The sequence below is a fragment of the Hipposideros armiger genome, unplaced genomic scaffold (assembly GCF_001890085.2).
Source record: "Hipposideros armiger isolate ML-2016 unplaced genomic scaffold, ASM189008v1 scaffold_469, whole genome shotgun sequence".
NCBI lineage: Eukaryota > Metazoa > Chordata > Mammalia > Chiroptera > Hipposideridae > Hipposideros > Hipposideros armiger.
This window is the reverse complement of record NW_017731819.1, coordinates 848,206-875,772: the sequence shown is the minus strand read 5'-3', so window position 1 is coordinate 875,772 and position 27,567 is coordinate 848,206. Positions and strand designations below refer to the sequence as shown.

Sequence of the window (27,567 nt, the reverse complement as noted above, 5' to 3'; positions counted from 1 at the left end):
GATGCGAATCCTCTAGGAAGGAAAGCATGTTCAACTCAGGCCTCCAGTGGGCTCAGAGACAATCAACTACAGGACCTCACGCTCAAAATTACCCAGCAGCCAAGGAGAGAAGCAGAGGGAGAACCTGAAGAAACAAACAAAAAGCCCCACAAAACTAGATGCACCCTCTTCAAGGATTTCAAATTTAAAAACTACCAGAATTAGAATATAAACAGGGGTGAAATGTTTAAAGAAATAAAGGATGGAATCACAAAATGCAAAAACGTAATAAAAGGCTGTTAAAAAACAACCAGTGAAATTTGAAAAGGACCAAACAGAATTTCTAGGAATTAAAAATATAATTGTTGAAATAAAAATTTAAAAACCGAAATGGGTGAAACAGCAGATTAGACATAGCTGAACTGGAAGAGCTGAAGAAATTTCACAGAATTCAGATCAGACAGACAAGCAGCTAGAAAATAAGAGATATAGAGACCAGAATAAGAAGGCATAATATACCTTTAACCAAAGCTTCAAAAGCAACAAAGAAAGAATGGAAAAGAAGTAACATTTAAAGAGATAATGACTGAGAATTTTCCAGAGCTGCAAGGAGGAAAAAATAAAATAAAATAAATCCACACCTACTCACAGAGCAGTGAAAATTCAGAGCACCAAAGTAGAAGATCTTAAAAGCAATGGAGAGAAAATATAGATAACCCACAAAAGAATGGTATTTATATCAACAGGCTTCTCTACAACAAAACGGAAACGGAAGCCAGAGGCAATGGAATAATTCATTCAAAGTGCTGACAGAAAATAACTGTCAACTTAGAGATGGGTATTCCAAAACCTATCTTTCAAAATGAGGGTGAAAGAAAAGATATTTTTGGATAAATAACTAAATAAATAAATGAGAGATAGAGATAGAGATAGAGATAGAGATAGAGATAGAGATAGAGATAGAGAGAGAGAGAGAGAGAGAGAGAGAGAGAGAGACTCTGATGGACTTAGACAAGGAACTTCTAAGGGAAAATGATTCCAGAAAGAAGGTCTAAAATGGCCAAGGATTAATGATGGGCAAATACATTTATAAATATGTAAATATGTAGGTAGAGCTAAACAAACATTGTCATTTAAAATAATGCTCACTAATTTGTGGAGTTGAAACAAGGACAGAACAAGAATACTGTACAACAGTAGAATATAAGTTTGGATGGAGTAATTACGGACAGTGCTCTAAGGTTCTTGTATTGCTGGAGAAGGGGTTCAGGCATTAGCTTTAGGCTTCTGTAGGTTAAGAATGCATGGTTAAAAAAAAAAAGAAAGAAAAAAGAATGCATGGTAAAAATTCAAAGGATATCACTAAAAGCAAAGAATTAGAGTGTATAACTTCCAAACCAGCAGAGGGGGTAAAGTAATAAGGAGAAAAAGAACAAAAAAACCTTCCTCTTAATCAGTCAAAAAGTAAAGTAAAACACAACAAACAACAACAAAAATTAAGCCAAAATAAACAAACAAAAAAGGAAGCACAGGAAAAGCAAAAGTAGAAAGTGAAATGTAAGAAACACGGCCAAATACATTAGTAATCATAATAATTGAAAATGGACCAAACTCTAATTAAAAGAGAGCTCATCAGAATGAACTAAAGAAACAAGACAAATGATACCTCCCACTATTTTCTAATTACACACCTAAAGCATAAGAAAATGAAAAAAGTTGAAAGTTAAAGGATAGAATAAGATATACCATGCAAACGCTATTCCAAACAAACTTGGCATAGCCATATTAATATTAGATAAAATAGAATTTAAACAAAAAAAAAAAGATTAGGGATAGAGTTATCTAATGATAAAAGTTTTAAACTTCTAGAAACCAAATTACGTTGCAAATATTAATAGAAATACAATGCCTACCATTTTGGTGAGCGATTTCAATACCTTTCTCTCAAATATTAATAGGTCAAACAAAGAAAAAATTAGTAAACCTACAGAAATTTTGAATAATGCAAGACTTTTGATGTATTGAACAAAAGTAGAATGTACACATTCTTCTCAAGCCCACAAGGAACATTTACAAAAAACTGCTTTATACGGTTATAATGGCTGATATATAAATAAATGTTCTTCAACTACAGTGAAATTAAATTACAAGTCAATAACAAAAAGGAAAATATTTCTCTATGTTTGGAAAATTAAAGACTCACTGGGTCAATTAAAGCATCATAAGGGATATTTAAAACACTTAGAACTAAACAATAATGCCAACACTACATATAAAATGTTCTGAGATGCAGCAAAAGTAGCATTAAAAGAGAAATTTATTTTGCAAATGATTGTACTAGAAAAAGAGAAAGTCTGAAAATGAATGTGCTAGGTGACCCATTTCAGAAACTAGAAAAGGGACAGAAAAATAAACCAAAAACTATAAAAGAGGACAATAAATATAAAAGCATAAATTAATGAAGTAGAAAACAAAGGCAATACAGAGAACCAACAAAGCCAGCAACTAGTTCTTGGAAAGACTAATAATAGAGACAAAACTTCTGGTGAAATGAATTAAGAAAAAAAGAGAGAAGGCATAAAAAATTAATATTGGGGATAAAACTGCAGACATAACTACAGAGCCAGCAAAAAATTTTAAAATAAAAGAGAACACTATGACAAATTTTATGCCATTATATCTAAAAACACATGCAAAGTGGACACATTCCTAGGGATGGGAGAACTGACTTCAGGAGAATTAGAAAGCCTTAATAGGTCTAGACCAATTGCAACAGGAGTTTAAAATCTTTCCACAAAGATAACACCAGACTCAGACATTTTTATGGGCAAGTTTTAACAAATATTTAAAGAACATGTCATTCCAATCTTCTACAAACTCTTCAAGGAATAAAAAAGAGGAATATTCTTCCCAAATCAATAAAACCCTGATACCAAAATCAAATGAGCAAAGTATGTGAAAGGAGAATTATAGGCAACTATTACTCATGAAAAAAGACATAAAAATCTTGAATTTAGTGATGTAAAGAAAAGATTACACACCATAACAAAGTTGGGTAGATCCTAAGAATATAAGAATGATTTAACATCTGAAATATCTACAAATTTAACTTACCATATTTACCAATTGCAGTAAACTATATATATGATAACCTCAATAGATTCAGAAAGACCATTTGATAAAAGTCAAAGTTCATCTATTCCAAAATTCTAAGCAAATTAGCAATAAAAAGGAATGCCTTGAACAAGGGAAGGATGTCCTCTTTCACCACTCCTTTTCAAACATCGAACTAAAGTGCTAGCTAATGAAGACAAGAAAAGGAAATAAAAAGAATACAGATTTAAAAGGAAGACATCAACTGTCTTTTTTCACAGGTGACATGAATGAAAATCCAAAAGAATCAACAAAAGAATTACTGGGACTAATAAGCAATTAGAGCAAGGTTGCAGGATGCAGATTTAACATACAAAAATTAATTCTTTCCTATATGCCAACAATGAAAAAATGGAATTGAAATTAAAAACACAATACCCTTTGCATTAGCACTCCCCCAAAATGAAATACTGAAGTATAAATCTAACAAAATATGCACAAGATGTATATGAGGAAAATTACAAAATTGTGATGAAAGAAATCAAAGGAGAACTAAATAAATGGAGAGATATTCCATGTTTATGGATAGGTAAATTCAATATTGCCAAGAAGCCAGTTCTTACCAACTTAATCTATACATTCAACACAACCCCAATCGAAATACCAGCAAGTTATTTTGTGGATAAACTGATTTGGAAGTTTATATAGAGAGGCAAAATAACCAGAATGACCAACACAATATTGAAGGAGAAGAACCAAGTTGGAGGACTGACACTACCTGACTTCAAGACATACTATAAAGATACAGTAATCAAGATGGTGTGCTATTGGCAAAACAATAGACAAATAGGTCAATGGATCAGAATAAAGGGCCCAGAAATAAACTCTTCAAAATATAACCGATTTTTGACAAAGGAGAAAAGGTAATGCAATGGCAAAAAGATAGTCATTTCAAAAAATGGTGCTAGAACAACTGGATATGCACATGAAAAAGAATCTAGACACAGACTTTACACCCTTCACAAAAATTAACTCTAAATGGATCATAGTCCTAAATACAAAGTGCAAAACTATAGAACTCCTAGAATATAACCGGAGAAATTTTTGGTTGCTTTGGTGTTGGCAATGATTTTTTTAGATACAATACCAAAAGCAGGATCCATGAAAGAAATAATTGATAAAACTGGACTTCATTAAAATGAACAACTTCTGCTCTGCAAAAGTCACTATCAAGAGAATGAGAAGACAAGCCACAGACCGGGAGAAAATATTTTTTAAAAACCTATCTGATAAAGAACTATTATCCAAAATATACAATGAACTCTTAACATGCAATAATAAGAAAACAACCTGATTAAAAATGGGCAAAAGATCTGAACAGACACCTTACCAAAGAAGATATACAGATGCAAATAAGCACATGGAAAGATGCTCCACATCATATGTCATTAGGAATTAAATTGAAACAATAATGAGATACCACCACATATCTATTAGAATGGCTAAAGTCCCAAACACTGACAACACCTAAGGCTGGAGAGTGTGTGGCGTGTGGAGCAACAGGAATTACATTAATTGCTGATGGAGAATGTCACCTTGGAATGATCCAGTCACTTTGGAAGACAGTTTGGTAGTTTTTTTACAAAACTAAATATCCTCTTACCATTTGATCCAGAAATTGTGTTCCTTGGTACTTAACCAAGTGAGTTTAAAACTTATGTCTACACAAAGCCTGCACATAGATGTTTGTAGAAACTTTATTCATAATTGCCCAAACTTGGAAGCAACCAATATGTCCTTCAGTAGATAATGGGTAAATAAAACTTACCCTGAAGACAATGGCATATTATTCAGTTCTAAAAAGAAACGCGCTATCAAGCTGCGACAAGACCTGGAAAACTTTAAATACGTATGATTACTAAGTAGAAGAAGCCAATATTAAAAGGCTACTTATTGTATGACTCCAATTGTATGACACTCTGGCAAAGGGAAAACTATGGAGGCCACCAGTTGCCTGGGGTTGCGGTCAGGGGAGTGCAGGGTGGGAGGATGAATAGGCAGAGCACAGAGAATTTTTGGGGCAGTGAAACTAGTCTGTACGATGCTATAACGATGGATATATGTCAATACACATTTGTCAAACTCATAGATGTACACCAAGAGTAAACCCTAATGCAAATTATGTATTTGGAGTGATAATGACTTGTCAATGTAGGTTTACTGATTGTAACAAAGGTACTCTAGTCCAGGATGTTGCTAGTGGGGGAGGCTGTGTGTTTGGGGCAGAAGATATAAGGGAACTCTCTGTACTTATTTTTCTGTGAACCCAATGTAAACATCTGTGAATCTAAAACTGCTCTAAAAACAATCTGTTTTTTAAAAAAGGAATGCCTTTCAACTGATAGACTGTATCTACAGAAATCCTACAGAGAGCATTATACTTAATGGTAAAATGTTAGAAGCATTTAAAATCAGCAGCAACACAAGGATGACAACTACCACTGTTTCTTTCAAAGAGATAAAAGATATACAGAGTGTAAATAAAAAAATAAAATCATCATTATTCACATATGAGAGTCTATATAGAAATCCCAAGAGTCTACACAAAAATTAATAGAAATAATAAGAGAATTCGTCAAGATGACTAGCTATAAGATAAATATACAAAAACAATTGTATTTCTATTCACTGGGAACAAGCAAAAGAAGTAATTTAAAAAGAGATATACTTTACATTAGCAACAAAAAAACAAAAGAAACCTATGAATAAATATTTAAAAGAAATGTATGTACTACATGTATGGAGAAACATGAAGTTTTGCAGAAAACCACTAGTAAAGACCATGTTTATAGACAGGAAGAATTAATATCATAAAGAGGTCCATTTACCCAAATTGATCTACAGAGTAAATGGAATTCCAATCAAAATCTCAAGAGTTTTTCATGGAAATTTTAAAGTTGAAGCTAAGATATATATAGAAAAGTCCTAAGAATAGCCAAGGAACACCTACCTAAAAATGATTGGAGTGGGAGTAGGGTGATGATCTTTCCTATTACATAGATATTAGCAAAGACTTCTTACACAACTATGGTAATTAATATAGTGCGATACGGGCACAGGGATAGGAAAATCGACTAATGGAACAGAAGCACCTAGAAACTGACTCATAAATACAGTGTGCCAAAAAAAATGTATACACATTTTACGAAAGGAAAACTATATTAAAATTGTAATACTCAACAGATATGGATAACAAAAGATGAATACAAGTCACGTTTGACTTCTGGAATTACAAGAGGTGCCCAAAGTGGTTACCATCAGCGTCCAGACACTTCTGATGATGGTGAACTCCTGCTTGAGCAATGCTGATTAAAGTGTCCACTCGTACACATTTTTTGGGCACCCCTAGTATATAGAAACTGATATATGATAGGGTGGCACTGCAACTCACTGGAGAAAGGAGGGTAATTAAATGAATAGTTATTCAGATGGAAAAAAATTAAATTGGGTCCTTACCTCACACCATACACTCTAACTAATCCCAATGGATTAAAACCTTAAATGAGAGCACAACTTTAAAAACCTTAAAATAAATGCTCCTATTATGATATGAGAGGATTTATTTGTGAAATCAAGGTAGAGGAGAATTTCTGATAACAAACACAAAAGATATAAACAATTAAAGGAAAGGTTGATAAATTCAACTCATTAAAATTAAGACCTTCTATCCAGGAAAGCACCATCAAGAAAGAGAAAATATAAGTCACAAACTGGCAGAAAATCTCAAGAATTCCTATAAATCAATCAGAAAAAGACAGATAACCAATTGAAAAGTGGGCAAAGGACACTGAAGACATTTCACAGAAGAAGAAACATGAACAGCTACAAACTGTTACATGAAAAGGTGCTCTATCTCATTAGTAATCAGCTAAGTGAAAATTAAGACCACACCATTTCACACACCCCGGACTGACAAAGCTACGTAACATTTCTGAGGATGTGGAGCAATAAAACTTCTATATACTGTAGGTGGGAGTGTAATCTAGTATAACCACTTTTGAAACCAATTTGGCACTCACTTATATTCCCTGAGCCAGCCATTCCATTTCTAGGCACACAGTCCAGTGAAACTCTTCCACTGGTCCAAAAGACACACGAAGAAGAATGTTCACAGCAGCATCGTGAACTAGCAGAAAACTGAAACCACCCAAATGTCCATCAGCAAGAGAATGATTCAAGTTTAGATTATTCACACAATGTAATATTGCTCAGTAGTGAAAATGAATTAATTAGTAGCTGCACACAATAAGAGGGATAAAATCTTAAAAACATAAAATTAAGTGAAAAAATGAAAGATCACATAAAGTATGATACTATTTTTGTAAAGTTTTAAACCAAACAAAACCAAACAATACGTTGCTTATGGATATATATATATATGTATATACATATATATATATATATATATATATTGAAACCACGTTAAGAAAAGCAGAGAACGCTAAACAGAAAACGAGCAGTGATTCCAGAACTTCATGGATGTTCGCTATGCTTTATTACTTACACATATTTGCATGTATTCTTTTGAACGTATCAAATGTAGTTTCTTAAACGTAAACATGAGTAAGAGCTCTGGGGCTAACCAGTGCTATTCCCAACCCTGGTGTCTCTGCTTCCTAGCACGTGACCTTCACAAGTCTCTTCTGTTTCCTAAGCTTCTGTTTCCTTGTCTATAAAATGGGGATAGTGATGCCTTGCTCCTGAGGTGTTAGGAGCCAATCCTCACTTAGCACAATGCCTGGCATGTATTAAGCACTAAGTAAGTGTTTGCTAGTTTTATTATTACTATTCATAATGATAAGCATAGTGGCTGGTCATGGACCCAGCCCTCACCACCATCACCTCTCAATCCAGTGCTCCTTCTATGATGCCCTTTCTGCCTTGGTCCCCCAGGCAGGGTGACTCTTTCCAACCTTGTCGGAGGAGCTGCATCAGGCAGCACCTTGGCCAACAGCCCCTATGCAGTCAGGAGATGTTTACATTCCTGGTGGATTAACATCCTCAGCCTGCACTGTAGCAGCCTCGGCCTCCCGGCCTTGGTTATTAATAACCTGGCCTAGTGCTAAGAGCTCCCAGAGGATGGTTGGCAGGTAATAGGCGGGATGGCACAGGTACCGCTTGGATGCACATGTGCTCTGGGGACAGACATGAGCCTCTTCCAAGGCCCTGGCTGGCACCATCACCTGGAGCTGGGGCAAGGGAGGGGCTGGCAGCAAAGTCCTGACTTAGGGATGGGGTTCCACTTCTAGCCTTGCCTCTGCTTGCTGCAGGGACCCCAGGCAGGCTGCTTCCGTCTCTCATTTGTAAAACAGCATCTGGATCAAATGCTACAGTGCACGTAAACCATTGCTAACCACAGTATGAGCTCCATCACTTTTAGCTATTAGTCCTTTGGGAACCCAGTCTCAAGGGTTATCATCATTAGCCTATGGGTCCTGGAATTCAGCCTGAATTATGTCTGTGTTCCAGGGCCCAGAGCAAGGCCTGGTACCAAATAAGAAGCTTCGGGAAATGTTTGCTGAATAACATTGCCAAGTGGCAGGTCAGCCTCTGCTCCCACACCTCAGGATGACAACCTCACCCCTTCCCTCCACTGGGGAAGGTCCTGCCTGCTAGAAAGCCCTTCCTGATACTGACCTGGGCCTGCTTCCTAACAGCTTCCTCCCTCTGAGTTTTGAGATGGGGGAAGGACAGTGGGGAGAAGTCCCCCTCCACCATTTGCACCCACTCTCTAAGGTCCGAATCCAGCCTGCCCTACTCAGTGGTGCTTTCCCTGGCCATTGTGGCCAGGAGGAATGATGGCTTCCTCAGGCTTGTAGAACCCACATTCACAGACACATGCTGTATGGACCCCCACAGAGATGTGCAGACACAGTCATATAGGCATAAAGCAACACACTCACAGCAACACACATGAACACCTTGGCCCCTAGAGACACATTCAACCACACAGCAGCACCCACAGATACTAACGTGTAGACATATGCATGTGTACACGTGCGCATGTACGTATACACACACACACACACACACACAGCCCCCACGAGCACATATAGTTAAAGACATGGTAGTTAGCACCCAGAGATAGGCAAACACATACAAACACAGGCCCTCAGAGGCACTTGGGAACTCCAGATGCCAGGGAGCCGGGGTCAGCACCCCTTAGGGGAGGGGGCCTCACACTTTCCTAAAAAGGGACTTCAGTTACCCTGAACATGTCCCTTGAGGGCAGCTCAGGCTAATACCGGAGATCACAGGTCTCCCTTTAGTCACTTAGCAAGCCTGACACATCTGAGGACCTTTTTTAGAAATGGCATAAACAGATATTCAAGACATAATCTCTGCTCCATTCCATGCCATACAAATTATCCCACACATTGCAAAACAATGACAATTAGAACAGCAACTGTCACAGACCAGTTAACTTGTGCAGAGACGTCACTACTTACTCCCTACACCACCCTGCAGCCTGCTCCAGACCTTCTAGACAGCAGGATACTATGATCTGGCATCGGCCTCACCCACCCCAGACCATCAGCAGTGCTGGCTTCCACTTCCAAGGTCCTGGCTCTGAGTTCCTGCAAGGTCACTCTCCATGAGGCCCTGGTTAAGCACAGCTCTGAACCTCAGTTTCCCCAGATGTCACTGGACCTTTGGTCAGCTTTCCCTGCAACTTGCCCACCAACCCTCCCTTTGCCCCAGGTCCCACTCACCTCTGTCCCTAGCACTTCACACATTGCTGGGCATATTCCAAGGATGCAATAAAGGGCTACTGAATGAATGCACTCCCTCTCCACCCCAGAAGACGCTTGGAGCAGACCCTCCCTCTCAGTCTTCCCTAGGAGACGCAAATCCCCCTCTTCAGGTCTGCTTCTGAAACACCCACTTATATACCATTTTACAGATGAGGAAACGGAAGCTTCAGAAAAGTCAAGTCACTTTCCCAATGTCACACAGCACAGCCTGCCTGTGGTGGTTCATTCTGGGGAGGCCGCTTCCCTATCCCTCATCTGAGGGTGTTCATGCGCTCCTGATGGCTCCTAACTGGGGTAAAGGAAGCAGCCCCACTTTACCCTCATGGCCAAGCCACATTCACGGTTCCAGCTGTACCATTAACGAGGGGCACTGTGATCCTTGCTTAGCCATGGGGTATAGATGTGAATTTAGTTAAGAGGAGGAGGGCTGAGTTCAGCCAGGGTTTGACCACAGGCCCTGCTGAAGGGGAGACGCCTACCCCGCCCAAAGCTTGGGCCCCCTACCCTCTCAACAAGCGGTGCAATCCCTCCAGGGGCAGAATGGGCGGCCCCATCTGGACCTGACATTTTGTCAGGGGCTCTCACTGGACACCCTGGCCCAGCACATAGGATACTTGAGCCAAGTTGGAAAACTGCTTGCAAATGCAGTGCTCTCCAGCAACCTATATAAATTTGGAGAAGAGGGGTCATTAAACCCTGGGAAACTGCAACCAAAGACACTAACTACATTCTTGGAAAAGCCTCTAGAATCAAGTCATTACCTGTTCATTAACAAAAGGGGTTAGAGATTTTAGTTAATCCCCTGGCATGACTGCATGGATGTCCTTGCGAGACACAGGAAGCACACACACCTTATGCTCACACGTACTCACGCCCCTCCTGCGTCAGCCCACCCTCGGGTCCCTGCAGCCCTGTAGACAAAGCCCGAGCTCCTCCATCTGACACACAGGGCCCTCTGTTACCAGCCCTGCTCACCTCTCCATAACTCTCTCCATCACTCGATGTTCTGAGCCTCCAGGTCTTTTCTTATGCTGTTCCCTTGCTAGTGGGACACCCTTCCCATCCTTTCACACCAGGATAACTCTTACTTAGATTCCCTCCCTGGATTAAATCCTCTCCACTGGGTCCCCATTTATTTTCATTCAGGGGATACATCATGGGGTTTTGTAACTGGGGTCCTAAGTCTGTCCCTGCTCTAGACCATGAGCATCTCCAGGACAGGACTCCTCGCTGTGTGGCCAACACTGAGCACAAGGCAGGCACAGAGTAGGTGCGTAGCGGTGAATGAACACACGCAAACACAGTTGCACATGCACCGAAGCTGCTCTGCACTGGCCCTTGAGCCAGCCCAGGGCACTGAGGCTGGTGCAGCAGGCACCGCACAGGATGACTTTGGGTTTTCTGGTGTCTTCACCTATCCCTCTTCACAAGATGAAACATGAAGCCCAGAGAAGGGGAGGGGTGGGGTAAGGCATGAACTGTACCTCAAGGGCTCCTAGCCTCTGTAGGCCTTGCTTCTGGGCTGAATTATCCACGAGGCACAGCAGGCACCGTACCTACAGTCAGTTGATCCTTGAACTATGCAAATTTGAACTGCGTGGGGTCAATTGAAAAAGTCCACCTGTAAGCGGACCCACGCAATTCAAACCCATGTTGTTCAAGGTCAACTCACCCATGAAATTGTTTAATTTAAAATCGAAAGAAAAAAATAACTTTTAAGTCAAAGAAAATGTTTTAACGCATAGTGTTAATATGTTGTCTTTACACCCAAGCTGCCATAAAATGAAATTTTTATATTTTTTATGGAGGTAGGCGCCAAAGCCAAACATGCGAGGGTCGTGAATGTCACGAGGAGGCCCTGCTCGCTTGACCCATCTCACCAATGAGCACAGGAAGCTCCTCCTTTCCCACCTGCTGGCTTCCTGTGGGCCCAGGCTTATCTTGTGCTTCTCTGTCTGACAGAATCCAAAAGGAACGTTTTCATGAACATTCTAGGGGGAAGCCGGGCCTTGCCAGGTGAATCTAATTTATACCCTGCAGTAACCACCTCAGACAGCTCTTGAAAGGCTGAAACCACCGCCCGGCTGTGGGAGGGGATCCCCGGACTGATTTCGCCAGCCAGTTGTCAGGACAAACCTTCCTGGGTTCACAATGTGGAGACAATTAAAGAGCTGGGGCTTTGAAGGCACGAGCCGAGAACTTCCTGACAGAGGTGTTGACTGCAGGCGGCAGACCCTCCGTTCCTCATGCCTGAGGACCACACCTCGTCTTCCCCAGCCTTGAGCTGGGCTCACTGTGGGGGCAGCGTGGGAGCAGAGCTGGCCCAAGAAACACCATCCCACTTGGGGTCAAGTGGCAACAGAACTCAGAGGAGAGGTGTGGCAGGGAAATGGCTTGCCCTGGGCATCACTGCCGACCCTGTGTGAATCGCTGCTGACCCCGAATGACCCCAGGCATCACTGCTGACCCTCTGTGTGACTCTCCACTGGCCACCCTGCTTCTCTAGGCCCCAGTGTCTTCACTGGGAAGATGGGGCAATGGCCCCAAAGACATGAGGTTGTCATGGGCATTAAGGGCAAAGGGCCGTAAACCACTCCAGGCAGATGAGGCAGGATTATCATTCCCACTGAACAGACAGGGTAACTGACACCAGCACAAGGAAATAGCTTGCCTAGCCAGAACAAGGGATCAGGCCGGGCCGTGGACACGGGCCTGGATCCAGGAGCCCAGAAGGCAGGGTCCAGGTCTTCCCAAGGAGTGGTTCCACCTTCAGGCTTACTTGGATTCAAGTCCTGACCCAGCTTGTACTGGCTGTAGGACGTCCCCACAACCTCTCTTCTTCCTAGTGTATGTGGCCACCAGCCATAGCGCCCCTGCATCCTCACCGGTTCCCTCACCCTTTCTCAGGGCTGGAGCCCAAGGCAGCTGCCCCCAAGCCCCTCTCTTTCTCTGCCTCCCCTAACCTGTGAGGACAGATTCCAGGGGGTGGGACACAAGGATGCCTGGGGCACATGGTGCAGTCTTGATATAGCAGGTAATGAACTGGCTCTTGACAAGCTCAGATTACATGTGATTGCTTTTGAGGAGTTGCAGTAACAAATTCAGGTGCCTTGTCAGGGGTCCTGTGGGGTGAGCTCAATGAAAACAGGAAGTAATCAGCACATGCTCAATTACAGAAACTCTGACTCAGAAGGTATCCTGAAGCAGCGGGAGGCCGAGGTTTGGAATCCCTGCACTTAATTTCTCTGATCCTCAGTCTCCTCATCCATCAAGTGGGAGAGCAATGCCAATATGAAAAGATTCACTAAGAAAACACAAGACAAGAGAGCACATTCCTAACAAATGCCACTTTCTTTTCCCACCCTTCAAAGTAGCTGCTTTGGGGTAGTTTAATAATTTCCCCTGCCACATTCTTGGCTGTGAAACAGGCCTTTTGTCATCAATGCAAAATTGTACTATTGCTCTATCTCTGGGCCCACGATCATAAAAACAGGGTTTGTGGAGATGGAATTAATGATAAACAGCTGCAGCAACAGCAGCAAATTACTGAACATCTACTATGTGGAGGACTTGACTGTAAATTTCTTTCCAAGCCCCAGAAACAGCGTGGGAACCTGGAATGAGAACGCCTCCTTTCTGGGCCTCAGTTTCCAAATACATCAAAGGACTGAGCCAGATGGTGTCGAAGCTCTTGCCTGGGACTCACGTTCCATAAGCTGGTGGACTCAAGGGTGCAGCTTCTCCTTCACCCTGATACTGCAGATTCAGGAGGGAGGGGAGTCAGGGCGAGGGATGGGGTGAGAGAAGTGAACTAACATGCCTGAACACCTACTGTGCACCAGGCACTGTGCTGGCCTCTCTGGGCATACTACCGATCTAGCTGAACCCAGACATGCGTCTTGGACAGCAACCTGTGCAATCCTCACCACAGCCTTGAGTTTGTTGCAAAAACCCTCATTATACAGGGCAAGACTCCTGACCCTCAGCCTGGGCCCTTCCCAGCACACTCCATCACTTCTGCCCCACTCTCCTCTTTTCCATTCAATTGCCTTTATTTAGCAAATAGTTGTTGATCATATTAGTGTGTGCCAGGAACTGTTCTAGGCATTGGAGATGCAGCAGGGAACAGACCCTAAGAAGACTAGACTTCACGGAGCTTACGTTTGAGTGCAGGGACAGATCACAGACAAACAAACGTTAGGTAGTCTGAGGAGCAAAGTGGCCGAAGGTGCTACTTAAGACATGCAGTAGTCAGGGAAGGCTTCCTGCAGGAGGTGACATGAACTTCCACGAAAGCCACCGTGGGCCTGAATGAAGGAAGCTGGGGCTGGGCAAGAGCATTCTGAGCAGACAGAATGAACATACAAAGAGCCTGAGGTGGGAACAAACTTAGTATGTTTGAGAAACAGCCTGCAGCCACTGAGGCTGGAGCAGAGCAAGAGACAGTGTGGAAGGCACTGAGGTGAGAGAGCTCAACGTGGGTCACACACATACCCCTTCCCGTCCTCCATCTCCTTCCTCCCACCCTGGGCCACGCTAGGAATACGGAAAGATAACGATGGATGTCCGAATGTCTCAGTTCAAAGGATCTTGGGGATTCTGGAGGCCAAACCTTCCATTTTACAGATGAGAAAAATGAGGCCCCCAAAGGTCTGGTGACTTTCCCAGAACAACAAGGCAATTTGAGTGCAGAGGTGGGGAAGAAACTGAGCTCTGAACCCCTGGCCCATGCTCTCTACCAAGACCGACTGAATCAGAGTCCTGAGACCTCAGGGCTTTCAACTAATCAAAATCCTTATCACACACATGAAGAAACGGAGGCCCCGAGGTCAGGTGGCTCTGTGTGCAGGAAGATAGCAAGGGGTGGGGGGTGGCGGGGCAGGGGAAGTGAAGGCTTGTGTACCATGCCTGTGTGGGCTCTTGCACAGCAATCCATCATCGTGCTTTACTCATGCACATGAGGAGGTGTGATGTTTGAGAGACTTGCCACTGGTTAAAGTCTCCCGGGGGCCTGCTGGGAGGTGCTTCGTGAAGCAGACCCTGCCAGGAGGGAAGGTGATTCTGACACGTGTGGACTACATAAGCCGCCAGCCATCTCCCGCGGCTCATCTCCCTGCCCCTGGCCTCGGGTCCCCATCTGACAAAGGGTGCTGCAGGAGTTGGGGGCAGTGTCAGGTGAGATTCTTTGCCAGTACAAACCCAGCACCAGCCAGCGTTCTTCTGAATTTGGGAGGCCAGTGATGGTACAAATGGAAACAATGCATGTAAGCCCTCAACACTGGGCCTAGCATATAGTAGGTGCTTGACAGATGGTGGCTCTGCTAGTGGGAAGGGCACTGGGCTTAGTTCTCTAGATCACTTTTGCTGTGACCATCCATGAGCCAAATCCTCTCTGTGGGCCTCCGTTTCCACATCAGCAAAAACCAGAAGTGCAATCATAGGCACTGGAACTTGATGGGCCACCTCCCCGTCTGGGATACCTGGGGAGAAGGGATGGGGGCTAGCAGCAGGGGGTGAGGGGGAATATCTTGAGGAAGTCTCTCAGGCACAGCGGACTCATTTTTCTTCTTGACTTCCAATTGCTATTATGTTCACTGGCAACTCCTGGTCAGGAATGACCTTGTAGGCCAAACTGATTCCCAACACTTGGAGTTCAGTGGATTCTGGGAAGCACAGACTGGTGGTTAAATGGGGGTGTGGAAAGCAACTTCAGGCAGTGGGACAATCATGGAGCAGGGAGCCAGGAACGTGAGGCAGAGTCCCAGATGTGACACCTGACCAGGTAGCTTGCACTCTGTGGATTTCAGTGACCCCACTATGAAACAGGGAGCCTGCCACTGCCCTGTGCATTCCCGGAGCACAGGAACTACCCATCAAAACTACATTCTGGGGCCCTGCCCAGGGCCTGGCCATGCCTGGGAAGGTACACATGTTACTCTCAGCTCAAAAATCTTGTGCCTTTTAGCTGATAAAACAAAGCAGCTGGTGGGTGGTTCACCAGTTGAACATACACTCATTGGGTGCTTGCCTTGCTCCATGTCCAGCAGAGACCCCCGAGTCATGTCCCCAGAAATGCACAGTCCTGCAGAGACCTCCAGTGCCACTGTCCCTTCAGCAAGAAATGCACAGTTCAGCACCACCGTCCTGTCTGCCCCCAACACACAGACTTATCAAGGGAGGCTGGGTGGGGGCGTGTGGTGGGGCCAAGGGCAGGCTGTGCCCCTTCAGGCAGCCACCTCCGAGCCCTCTGGAAATCAGCACTGGCAGGGCCACAGAGCCTCAGTGATGGACTCGCACTTTATCATTAGCCTCGTCAGAAGAATGCATGGTGAGGAGGCAGCCCTGCACGAGTCAGTGCCGTAATCACTTACAGACCATGCTGGCCCCAGTCCTGGCAGTGGAAGAAGATTTATTGTGGAGATGGATGGAAAACAAAGAACAGTTGTGCAAACTTTACGGAGCTACATTATGGGAAATGCCTTTCCCATTTCCCACTGGTAAATGTGCTGGACGCCGTTTCCAAAGAGGATTGGGCTCTGTTACCCAATCGGGTGCAGACGCTGTGCCCTGGCATGGCTCGCGCGATGCCCAGGCCCTGGCTGACAGCCAACCCCTGCTGTCTGGGGGCACAGCCGACCCAGGATGCTCTGGAGGACCCGGGGAAGAAGGCTCCTTCCTGGGCCTCCGTGTCCTCATCTGCCTGTTGTCACTCCCTTCCCCCTCCCATGTACCCACCTTGACCAACATTCGAAGTGTTAATGTTGATCGCTTCACTTTCCTGCTCAGAACCCTTCCAAGACTTTCTCTACTGCCCTCAGGGAAGAGTCCAAGCTCCCCATACTGGACTTTGAGGTCCAATTCCAACTGCTATTTCTGCTCCTAGCTCCCATACATGTAATGCATTCCAAGCAAAAGAGGACACCTACGTTCCCCTCAAGGGTCAAGACCACCGCACCTCAAAACTTTTGCATATGCTGTTCCATTTCCTTGAAATACCTTTCCTGATGGTCTGCACCTGAAAAGTTCCTATGCTCCCCTCAAAGCCCAGTTCTTATGATATCCTGGGGGAAGTCTTCTCCCTCCTCTGTGGCACTTGGTTAACTCCCTTGCCACCATCTTCATTTGATGCTGCACCCCTGCTTCTAGAGTGAAACCTGGCACAGTGTGGGTGTCGTTAAAGCTGTGTTGAAAAGTTGGCAGCGGGGAGACAGTATAGCTGAGCTCAAGGCTCTCTCCTTAGATGGGGGCACAGGTAAGGACTCCTGAGCGTCTGGGCCTTGGAGCATCCGAGGTAACCGAGGCCAAAAGGGTCGTGTGACCCATCACCCACTTAACACATGAGGACAGGACACTGAGGCCTGTTGCTACAGCAGTCCAAATGAGGCCCATAAAGTCAGCTCAGCTAACCCATCTGCCATCGGCGGAGACAGAGCCTATTAATGCTCAATCATGAAGTTTACCATTTCCAGGATGTCCCTCTTAGAAAACATGGTCTAGACGCTTTCTTAGAGTCATTGCTGATTTTATCTGACTTTCTCATTCCAGTAAGAGAATCATTTCAATTCCATTTACATTTAATTCAAAAGCTTTTTTCCCCTTTTATTATTTTAAATTCAATTCAGAGGGTTGTTTTTTTTAATCCTTAATTTTTTTCATATTCCATAAAGCAGTGTTGAATTCACAAAACTTGGCCAGCGTTCCTCAAGTGTGGTGCTCCCAGGAATTCTCATTTCTGCAAGAACTCGGGTTTGATGACCAAAAAAAAAAAAAAGAAAAAAAAGCAACAAGGGCTCCTGTTTTTAAGCACCAAGTATTTGCCAGGCATGAGGTAAGTGCTCCATATACATGATCTCATTGAATTCTCACAACACTCTCCCCTTTACAAAGACAGGACACTGAGGCTTAGGGAGACCATGTGACTTGTTTGAGATCTCACAGATGGGTAAGGGGCAGCGCAGGAATCTGAACCCCAGAGGTTATCCTATGTGCTTAGCCATTGGTCCACCCTGACTCACCAATTATTGGCTCAGAATTTAAATAAGATGGGAAAGGAGGGATCAGGGATGGAGAAGAGGGAGAGGATGGGGAAGTGAATGGGAAGGGTAGGGTAGGGGATGAAAGCGGAGTGAAGGGTGGGGGATGGGGCAAGGGTGGGCTGTGAGGCAGGGAAGGGGGAAGCCCAAGAGAGCTGCAGACCAGAAACTGCATGTGGGGAGCGTGTGGCTAGTAAGTTACACGCCTGATGGGAAACCTATCTGGGAGGAACACTCCTGTGAAGGTGACTATGTACTCCGAGGCCCAGTTACAGGCAGAAGCACTGGAGTGGGAGTCAGGAACTCAACTTGATCCCCTCTGTGGAACGCTCTGCAGTTTGCGGAGCACGGACTCTCCACCCTCACAGGGACTCTACTGGGGTGAGCATCACAAGCTCCGTCACAAGCACACGCGCATCCACTGAGATTAAGGAATGAAGCGACTTGTCCAAGTTTGCACAGCCAAAGAGCAGCACAGCTGGGATGCGTCTCCAGCTCCACCTGTCTCCAGTTCCTCTGCCCTTCCCCAGGCGTGTCATTTCCTTCTGGGGCCTTAGTTTCCCCCTCTGTACAATGACAAGAGCAGGCTCTTAAGGGCTCTGACCTAATCACAAGGCTGGAGCTTCAGAAAGTCCCTGAGTTTGATTTTTAAAAACTAGGAGAGGGGAAAGCATACCAGTAGAAGCCAAGATCTGTGGGTCTGGAACCTTGGCTTCAAGAGGGGAAAGGATGTCTGCTTCTGTTGGGCCCTCGCTGAACACAGAATGCTAGGCACTATCCCATTTCACAGCACAGGAAACTGAGGCTCAGCACAGCCAAGTCGTATCCACGATCACAAAGCCTATCCATGGCAGAGTGGGAACTTACAATAACATTTTCTGTTCCTTAGGGAATGTTGGCGACCGCATGGCCACTATCCATTTTAGACTCCTCCTTTTCTTCTCTGCCCAAAACCATCAGAATCCATTCGCTGTGCACGTACTGTGTGCCAGGCACTGTGTTAGGTACCTCATGTAGAGCATGTCTCATGGAACCTGACCACTATTCTATTCCCTCCACTTTACAGGTAAGAAAGCAGAGGCTTGCAGAAGCCAGTTGCTCGCACACAATCACAGGCTGGTAGATAGCCAAGTCAGGCTTCCAGTTAAGGCTTTCTTGAAGAGAAACCTTAAGCACCGAATTAGGGAGGTGGACATGACCATCCCTAAGGTCCCTCCAATCTTGTGACTTCACAGGAAACAGCTCTGGAGGATGGTATCCAGGCAGCCTCACACATCCTTGGAGTAGAGAGGTTGGATGGCCACCAGGGGAGAGTCTGTACTAGGGCGCAGGCTCAGCTACTCTGCCCCCAAGGCCAGGCATCAAAGGGCATGTGGTCCCGAAGACACTCAGCCAACCAGGAAACACTGTTATACACGGGGCAACATGTGCTGGGAGCGCAGGAGGCACAGAGAAAGAAGGAGGAGATGAGGAGACACTAGACTGGGCTGTGGAGGATGGTTAGGAATTTACGGGGCTGGGAAAGGCATTCCTGACGGAGGGATCAGCAAAAGCCAAGGCCCAGGCGAGGGAAAGAAACTGGAGTGTGCAAAGACTCCCTAAGAGTTTGGGAAGAGAGGCAGCCTTAGGGCAGGGAGAAATAAAGCAGGCGTCCCTGGGTGACTGTTAACTCTCTGGGTGACACTGGGCCACAGAACCCCCTCTCTGGGCTTCAGCTTCCCTGTCTAATAATGAGTAGACACAAGAGCTGATGTGATCCCAGGAGGGACCCCAGAGGGGTCATTAACAAGGCCCATCTGGATGCCAACTTGAAGGCTGCCTGTACCCAGGAAGGTCTCCTACCCAGACCCTTCCACTCTGGGATGAGGTGAGGCTCAGGCTCTGACCCCCATTTCCAAAGCAGGTGGGCTTGGTGGCTTGGGCTGGTTAGACCAGCTTGGCCTTTCTAGGCTCATTAACAGCAGGGTTCTCCAGGGCAGGGGTTTTAAACCATGTTCCATTTTGTAGCTTTTTAATCTACACAGAACCCCCAGCCTCCAGGAAAGAGGATTGTTTTCAGATGACTTATTTATTTTGAAGGTGAGATGTCTTATTCTTTACCCCATGAGCACTCTTTCCTCCAAGACAAAACAAAAGACCCATCATGTCATCAGGGCAAGAGACTGGCAACAGGCTCTCAGGTGACTGGGCCACTAGCTTAGGAAAACTATTGTAGTTAAACGCGAATGTCTATCAGTTTCCCTGCTGGACTGAAGGCTCCTTGAGGCCAGGCTGGCTTTGATTCCCTTCTGTGACCCTATGGCCACCAGGGCCTGGCACACAGGGGAGGGGGTACCTGGCACACAAGAGGTGCTCGATAACGGCTTGCTGAATGAGTTTCAGATTTGGGTATTCTCTCAATATTTGCAAGCAGACTAATGATTATCTGCCTGGGAGGTGGCATGGGGTCATGGTGGGCACACAGTCTCTGGAGTCCAGCTGAGACCTGGGTTCAAATCTGACCCATGATACACTTGGGGCCTGAGCCTGGGTGTAAAATTGGCAGCCCTGTCCCTATCCATACAATGAGGACGATAATTCCAGTCTCCAGGAATGTTCTGAAGGCTGAGATCATGCATGTGGGGAAGCCCTATATAAATTGAAAAACACCCAATGAGTATTTCAGTAACGTTCCCGTCCCCCTTGACTGACTTGGACAAGGTTATACAGCCAGGCCTCAGGTCCTCGGCTCCTGGCTCCCCTCCTTCCCTCCATCATCCAGCAATAATATCACAAGATTCAAGGGCAGCGTCCTTCCCACGGTGCCAGAAGTCTCCCATCACATAATCTTGTCTCCAGACCCCCAGCTCCAAGAAGAGGCCCTGCCCACAGGGCAGCCTACTCCTTGAGTGAGGCAAGCAATTCAGGAGGGTTCTTCCCTCGTTTGAGGGTCACTTTCCCATAGTCTAACCTTCCCCAGCTGTCGGTTACCGGCCCCTTCAAGAAACCCCCTGCCCACTGAAGCTCCTCACTATCCTCTCAGCGTCCGTCCTCCCTATCCAATCTTTACATGATGAGGGTGGACCAGCAGACCCACCTGCTCAGATAGTCAGGCTCCTGGATAATTCCCAGGATGGAGCCTGAGATGTTGAGGTGAGTCAGGGTGGCTGCTGGCTTAGAAACATGCCCAACCCACAAAGTTGGTCTCAGGCCCTGGTGGGCAGGGCAAGAGCGATGCCTGTGGACTCTGCTGGCCATGATTTGAGAAGCGCAGAGGGAAGAGACTGGGCCAAGGCGTGTAGGTGGAAGGCAGCGCGGCCTATGGAATGGTCCAGGCAGCTGAGTAAGGTGATACAGAACAGGCCATTTATCTGGGAATGTCAGTTTCTTCTGTAAAATGGGCATAGTAACTCATGGCTAGGCCTAGCATGTCTCAGAATATGTTAGTTCTCTTCTCTCAGAACTTCTCATGAGATATGATCCCAGACCACCAGTCAAGCCTCTCTGACTGTCAGCTCACAGCCTGGCTGGGCAGGTGGTCGTTATCTATCCCCTGGCACGTGGCAGACTGTGTGACCTTGGGAAGTGATTTGGCCTCTCTGGGCCTCAGGGTTTTCACCAGTTTTTGTTCTGAAGATGGAAAGGGGAGTGGCCAACACTGAGCCGGGATATAAGAATCTCTGAATCTCAATAAGCAGCAACCCCCTCTCCTTCCCCACCCGTCTTAGCACTCAGTCTTGTTTCTCAGGAGGGGTGGGGGGTTGGGAGCCCCAGGATTATGGAGGATGAGAGTAAATTTGGCCTGGGCCAGCCCTCTGGGAGGTGAGCAAGGCACTCCCCAAAAGGTCCAGCCAGGTGGCGAGTGTCCTGAGTTCCTTGGCTGGTTAAGGCCAATCGATAACGCTTCGCTTTTGGTCAGATACGTTTCCCTGGTCCCTGGCACCCAGGACAGACTGGCACATAGCAGAGAGGGATGGGACCAGCGGCCAGTGCCACTGCAGCTGCCAGAGGAACCTGACAGGATGGAACCCCAAGGCTCCAGCTGCGCACTGGGACCGGGAGGGAATGAACCTCCCTATACCTCAGCGCCAGTGCCCCCTTATGGCTCCAATCACCCTGGACACTGTCTGGTGTAGAGCAGGCACTCTGCATCGCTGGCAGGCCCCTGACAACAAGGCCACCGGCACAGATGGCAGCCCTGCCCATCTCACCAACAGCGGAGGCTGCTGAAATTAGTCAGCCTCAAATCCAGTTCTACCACTGACTGGCTCTTTTGAGCCTCCATTTCCTCATTTGTAAAAGAGTCATAAATGATCCTGTCCTAAGTCCCAGGGCTACTGTACAAATGTCCTGAAATGATCAGTGTGAAAGAGTGTGCTGGGGGAAGGAGAGAATTCACTAAGCACTTCCCTGTGTCATCTCTTTTAACCCAAACAACAACAATCCTAAAAGGCAGGTACTATTATTAACCCATCTTACAAATGCACTTCAGTTCAGAAAGGCCAAGTCACCTGCCTGAGGTCACACAGCTGGTATGTGGCAGGACCACGAAGGGACCCAGGTCTGTGTGACTGCAGACCTGGGCTTTTCACCTGTCTGCACACACTTTCCATGCTGCACTCACAGCTTTGGTAAAGCTCTTCAGAAAAGTCAGGGACTGCAGTTATTATTATAATATTTCTTTTAAAACCCAAGGCTATGAGAGGTTTTCCTTTTCATGCTGCCTCTCTTTTTCTTGACATGGATAAAAGCAAACTACATATAGTCTGCTAATTTCTGCAGTCTCAGACAATCAGAATTCCAACCGTCTGGGAGAGCCAATCTAAGAAAGCAAGAAATTAATCTTTTCAAAGTTAACGTCTTAGAGGCGTCGCGGCAGTATTTTGGTTGGACGTAACCTTGCTATCGTAATGCAGATGAAACCCCAAATTTAATAAGGCTAAGACAACTCGGACAATGTAAGAAACATAACAGGATATTGCAAAGAGATTAGGGCGCTTCCTCTGGACAGCATGGACAAGCCAGGGAGAGGGCAGGGTGGGGGATGGACAGTGTGGTCCACCCGGGAAGCCAGCAAGGTGAGTCCCAGTCCCAGGCTTGGCCTGAGGACTCAGAGGCCTGGGCAGAGGAGAGCTAGGCTCCTCGAGACACCTCGAGGCCCGCCTGGTGTGGGAGCTGAGGCTCCACACTTAGGTTAAATGTAAACCAGCTGTAAGGACGGGAGTGTTACAGTTGGATGGAGTAGGGAAGGCTTACCTCATGAAAGAACTGTGGAAACGGCTGCTGGAAAGATAATAAAAGGATTAACTGCTATTTTAGTGGGCCATTTACTCTTCAATCAAAGTGTCTCATCTATTTCCTGTTCTCCAGAGGCTCCAGGTCCAAAATTCCTTTGTCTATTACAGCACATGGTAGCAGAGGCCTGTCATGAGAAATTAATAATTTTACAGGGAAGGGTGATTTTATTTATCTGGGTGCGGGCTGGAGTCCACCCCTTCCCAGGGGTTGCCTACTGCGCCAGCATCTGTGGAAGGGGGAGCACTCCCACGGCTGGTGGGAGGAGCTCAGAGGAGATCTCTGCTACCATCTGCAGACAATGGCACCCAGCAGGGCTGGCCCTAGGACCCCAGAGAATAATCAGTTGAACAGGAGAAGATATACATGAACCTGAGCACTACAGTTTAGAAAGATGTGGGTTCACATTCCGCTCCAATGGTTACTGGCTGTGTAATCTTGGGCAGGTTATTTTTATTTATTTTTGTTACTACTAACCTGATTACTAGCCTCTATTATTATTGTTGTTTTTATTGCTCATCTCTATCTAGCTGTGTGACCTGGGGCTAATTATGCAATCTCGCAGCCTCAGGTTCCTCCTCTGTAAAATGAGGGTTAATAGTATCTACCCCACAGGATAGTTGCGAGGACCCCGTGGAATTATCACTTAGCACAGCCCCTACACATGGTCAGCACTCAGAAGCCGCTGGCCATTTACTATCACCATAATCCAAAATCCCCAAGGAGGCAAGATGACGTGTTCCTATGGCAGCAGATGGAAGACTAGCTGGACCCCACTGAACTTTTGTTTCTTCATCTATAAAAACCGTTGGTTTTATAAGACTCTTGTGAAGATTAAATGCAACCATGGGTGAGTACAGACACAGCTTTAACATCACACCTTCTCCTTGAAGCCCTTCTGGGCCTCCCCTCCGTGAACCTATGCAAACTCCATCCCAGAACCTGTCGCTGATCTCCACACCCATCCCTGACTGTGATTGCACCCAAGGCAAGGACCTTGGCAGGTCCAGATCTGGGTGCCCAGAGCCAGGCACGAGCCAGGTGGAAGCCAGGGTGCTGGAGGGTCCATGGAATCAAACAAGATCCTGGCAGGCTGGTCCAGGAGAAAACCCTCGAGCGAGATCCTGAGGCTACACTGGCGAATCTGAGTTTCTCCAACCCACCTGCTGGTTCTGCATTTACCAAACTGGAAAAATGGCAGTGAAGGCCTCAATCATCTCCCAGGGCTCTAATGTGCAATACGGAAACTGCTGGGTGCTATGATTCCACACGGGAGGCCCTAGTGTGAGAAGGCCACTGACCACACCACACTGGGGTTCAGGTCATGTAGCCTCCATGTAGGCCCCACAGACACCAGTAGAATCAGGAGAAAAGATATTAATGAGGACTATAGCTCAGTAGCTGTCAGCTCCAGGGTCTCGGAGTCAGACAGGACCCTTCTGCCTCCCAGCAGCCCTGGCTTATGATGTCTGCTGGTCATCTCCTTCCAGGCAGGGACATGCCTCTCTGCAAGCTATGTGTCATGGCACTCTAAATGAACAGGAGCATTCCCAGAGAGTGGCCCGGCCACCAGCTCTCCCTCTAGCATACTCTTGGGCCAAAGGCGTGTGATAAACTCAGATTCTCAGCCTGTTCACTCCAGCCTCTCCCCACGACATCAGCACATCAACCACAGGTTCCCTCCTACTTCCGGTCTTTTGCAGCAGTTGTTACCTGCCTCTTACTTGTCTATAAAGTGAACTCCTTCTCATCCTCAAGACCCAGCCTCCTTGAAGCTGAATACGCTGGGCCAGGACTCAGCTCACAGCAACACAAGCAGAAGGGGACCAAAGGGCAAATGCCTGTGCCCTGCAGGATAGAGTTCCTGCTGATGGTTGCCAGTACTTCCTGCTTCCTCCCGACTCCCACAAATGCTGCCCTGGGCTTTGAGCAGGGACAGATGTGTGCCCCCTGTTCCCACTGTACCCCTTCCCAGACTGAGTGCTCCACGAGGCAGAGCCCAGTGACAGTGACAACACAGTGACAAAATTGTGGAGGAACTCGACCTTGGCTATGACACTGGCCCTGCAGACCAAACACGCTGCTTTCTTCCTCTGCCTCATCACTGCCCTAAGGGACCCACAGCTCTCAAGCATGTGCATGTGAGAGAGAAGGCTGACCAAACCTGCTTTGACCTCAGAACACATGTCATCATTAACTGAACGGGTGTGTGGGACACCAGGTCATTCGTAGGCCTTAAGACGGGGGATGGGGCACCTGGAGAGTATGAGGGGCTCTCTGCCAAGCAAGGTTCCAAGTGACAGGGGCACTGGCCATCTTACCATCTTGACCAGTGGCTACATCCACAGCATTGGTCCTTCCCTCCTCACCCATGGGAGATTTTAGCTAGCCCCCAGGTAAGGAGGCTCAGGTAGGCCTCTCCGGGCAGTGAGGGGGTGCTGATTTGCCGGTCGGGCTGGGCGCGGCCTGGTGGCCGTGGGAACTCACCATGCACTTGTTGGGCTTCTCGCCCGAGTGCACTCTCATGTGGATGAGCAGCTTGTAGCGGGCGTTGAAGGGCTTGTAGCGGCGCACGCAGCCTGCCCAGAAGCAGGTGAAGTCCTCACCCTTGCGCTGGTCGATGTGGCTCTTCTCGATGTGCCGCACCAGTTCTTCCTGCTGCTCATAGGCTGCACAGCAGTCCACCCAACGACATGCCTGCCGCCCAGCCACCACTCTCCCTGCCAGGCCCAGGCCTCCAAGGCCCGGGCCCGGTGGCAACTGAGACAAGGGATATGGGGGTGGCAGGCCTTGCTGGTGAGGCCCAAAGAGCTCTGAGAACTCATCCGCAGGCTCCTGCTTCAGGAAGCCTGCCTTCCGGCAGGATTCAAGTTGCAAACTGCCCTCATGGTTCTCAGTGGTTGCGGGGCCAGCCCGGGCCCGCTTGGGAGGGCCCCCCAGGTCTCCTGGCAGAGGGGGGCTCCGGAGTCCATTTATGCAGGTGACCAGAGCCGTCTGGGAGGAGCGGATGATGGAGGTGATGTCGGAGGAGGCACAGGGTGAGGAGGAGGATGAGGAGGTGGAAGGCAGGCCCAGGAGGCAGCAGCGCTTCAGGCCACCCTCAGGGAGGTGGGCCTCAGGTGGGGGACCTAGGCTGGAGCTGGGTTCACTGCCCAGAAGGTAGCAGGAAGGCGCGGGGTTGGCGAGGCCTCGGCCTGGGACGTCCAGGTCTGTGTGCAGGCCTGTGGCTGGAGGGGCCCGGCAGTGGGCAGACAGGGGTGCTCGACCTTCCATCATGGCCCGGTACCCGGGCAGGGACTCCTGCTTGATGTGCTGTGTGGCCGGGAGGCCGCCATTCACATACATGGCCTGGGGTCTGGGTGACCTGAAAGACAGTGGCCAGAGAGGCCATGAGAGGGTGGGTACTCCACAGTGGGGAGGCCCAGGTAGGGGATGGCAGGGAACCTGAGGACCGAGGGCCAGGCAAGCCCAGAGCAAGAGAGGAAGGCAGAGGGTTGGAAGCAGAGGGAAGGGGGGCAGAGGCTGGTTGTCTGGTCAGCAGGGAAGAATGTGGAGGAAAAGCACAGATAGGAAGAGGAGTGGGGCTTAGCAGAGGTTCAAAGAGGCAGGAGGTCTGAAGAGGAGGATGCACGAAGAAGCACTGTTTCATCCTTTTACCAAGTCCAGCCCACCTCCTCTACCCCTGGATGTCATCCGTCCTGCCTCTGAGGCCTCCCTAGGGTCTGCCCTGACCCCCGCCCCGACCTTCTAATGAGTTCTGGAGGAAGGAACCCGAAGCTGACGTTTGAAGGACACCCAGGTCCAGTTTGTCTTCAATTTTGCTTACATGTTCCTTAAATCTTCATTGATAACCATTCATAATTTCTAAAAATGTTAATGGTGTGATGTTTTGCCCCCAATCTGTCTTTTCCACTGTTAACATCAGTGGGTGGTAGGTTTCAAACACAATCATGGTGAGGGGTGCATCCTAGGAATAACTGAGGAAAAGCTTCTTAGGCAGGGATGTCCCAGGATTTCAAGCCCAGACACTGCGACTGCATGCAATGCAACTTTGGGGAGAAGCTGTGGGTAGGTAAGCCAGGCAGAGCAGCGTGGGAGAGGCAGGAAACCTGGGTTCGAGGCCAGGGTCTGCTACTCCCAGTTGTGTACACCTGAGCAAGGTGGCCTGGACCTCTCTCCTCACCCCGTCATCACAACGGCTCTCCTTCTGTAGGTGAGGCTGGTGTGATGGGCAGGGCCGGGCTAGCTGAGGCGGTATCTTCTTCACACATGTGACACATGCATTTCTAAAAAGGGTATCTCCCAAATTTGGGACAAGTGCAGGTAAGACCAAGACCTGCTGGTCACTAGAGAACGCTGAGAAGGGGAGAGGT

At 47.0% G+C, this 27,567-nt stretch overlaps 1 protein-coding gene across 1 annotated transcript in view; it reads right to left on the bottom strand.

Moving 5' to 3' along the window:
- GLIS1 (GLIS family zinc finger 1) overlaps window positions 1-27,567 on the bottom strand; it is a 219,832-nt gene that overhangs the window by 55,040 nt on the left and 137,225 nt on the right. The window contains exon 4 of the mRNA XM_019666377.1: window positions 25,682-26,558. Within this exon, the coding sequence (XP_019521922.1) occupies window positions 25,682-26,558 (877 nt within the window). The remainder of the gene's footprint in view (window positions 1-25,681; window positions 26,559-27,567) is intronic.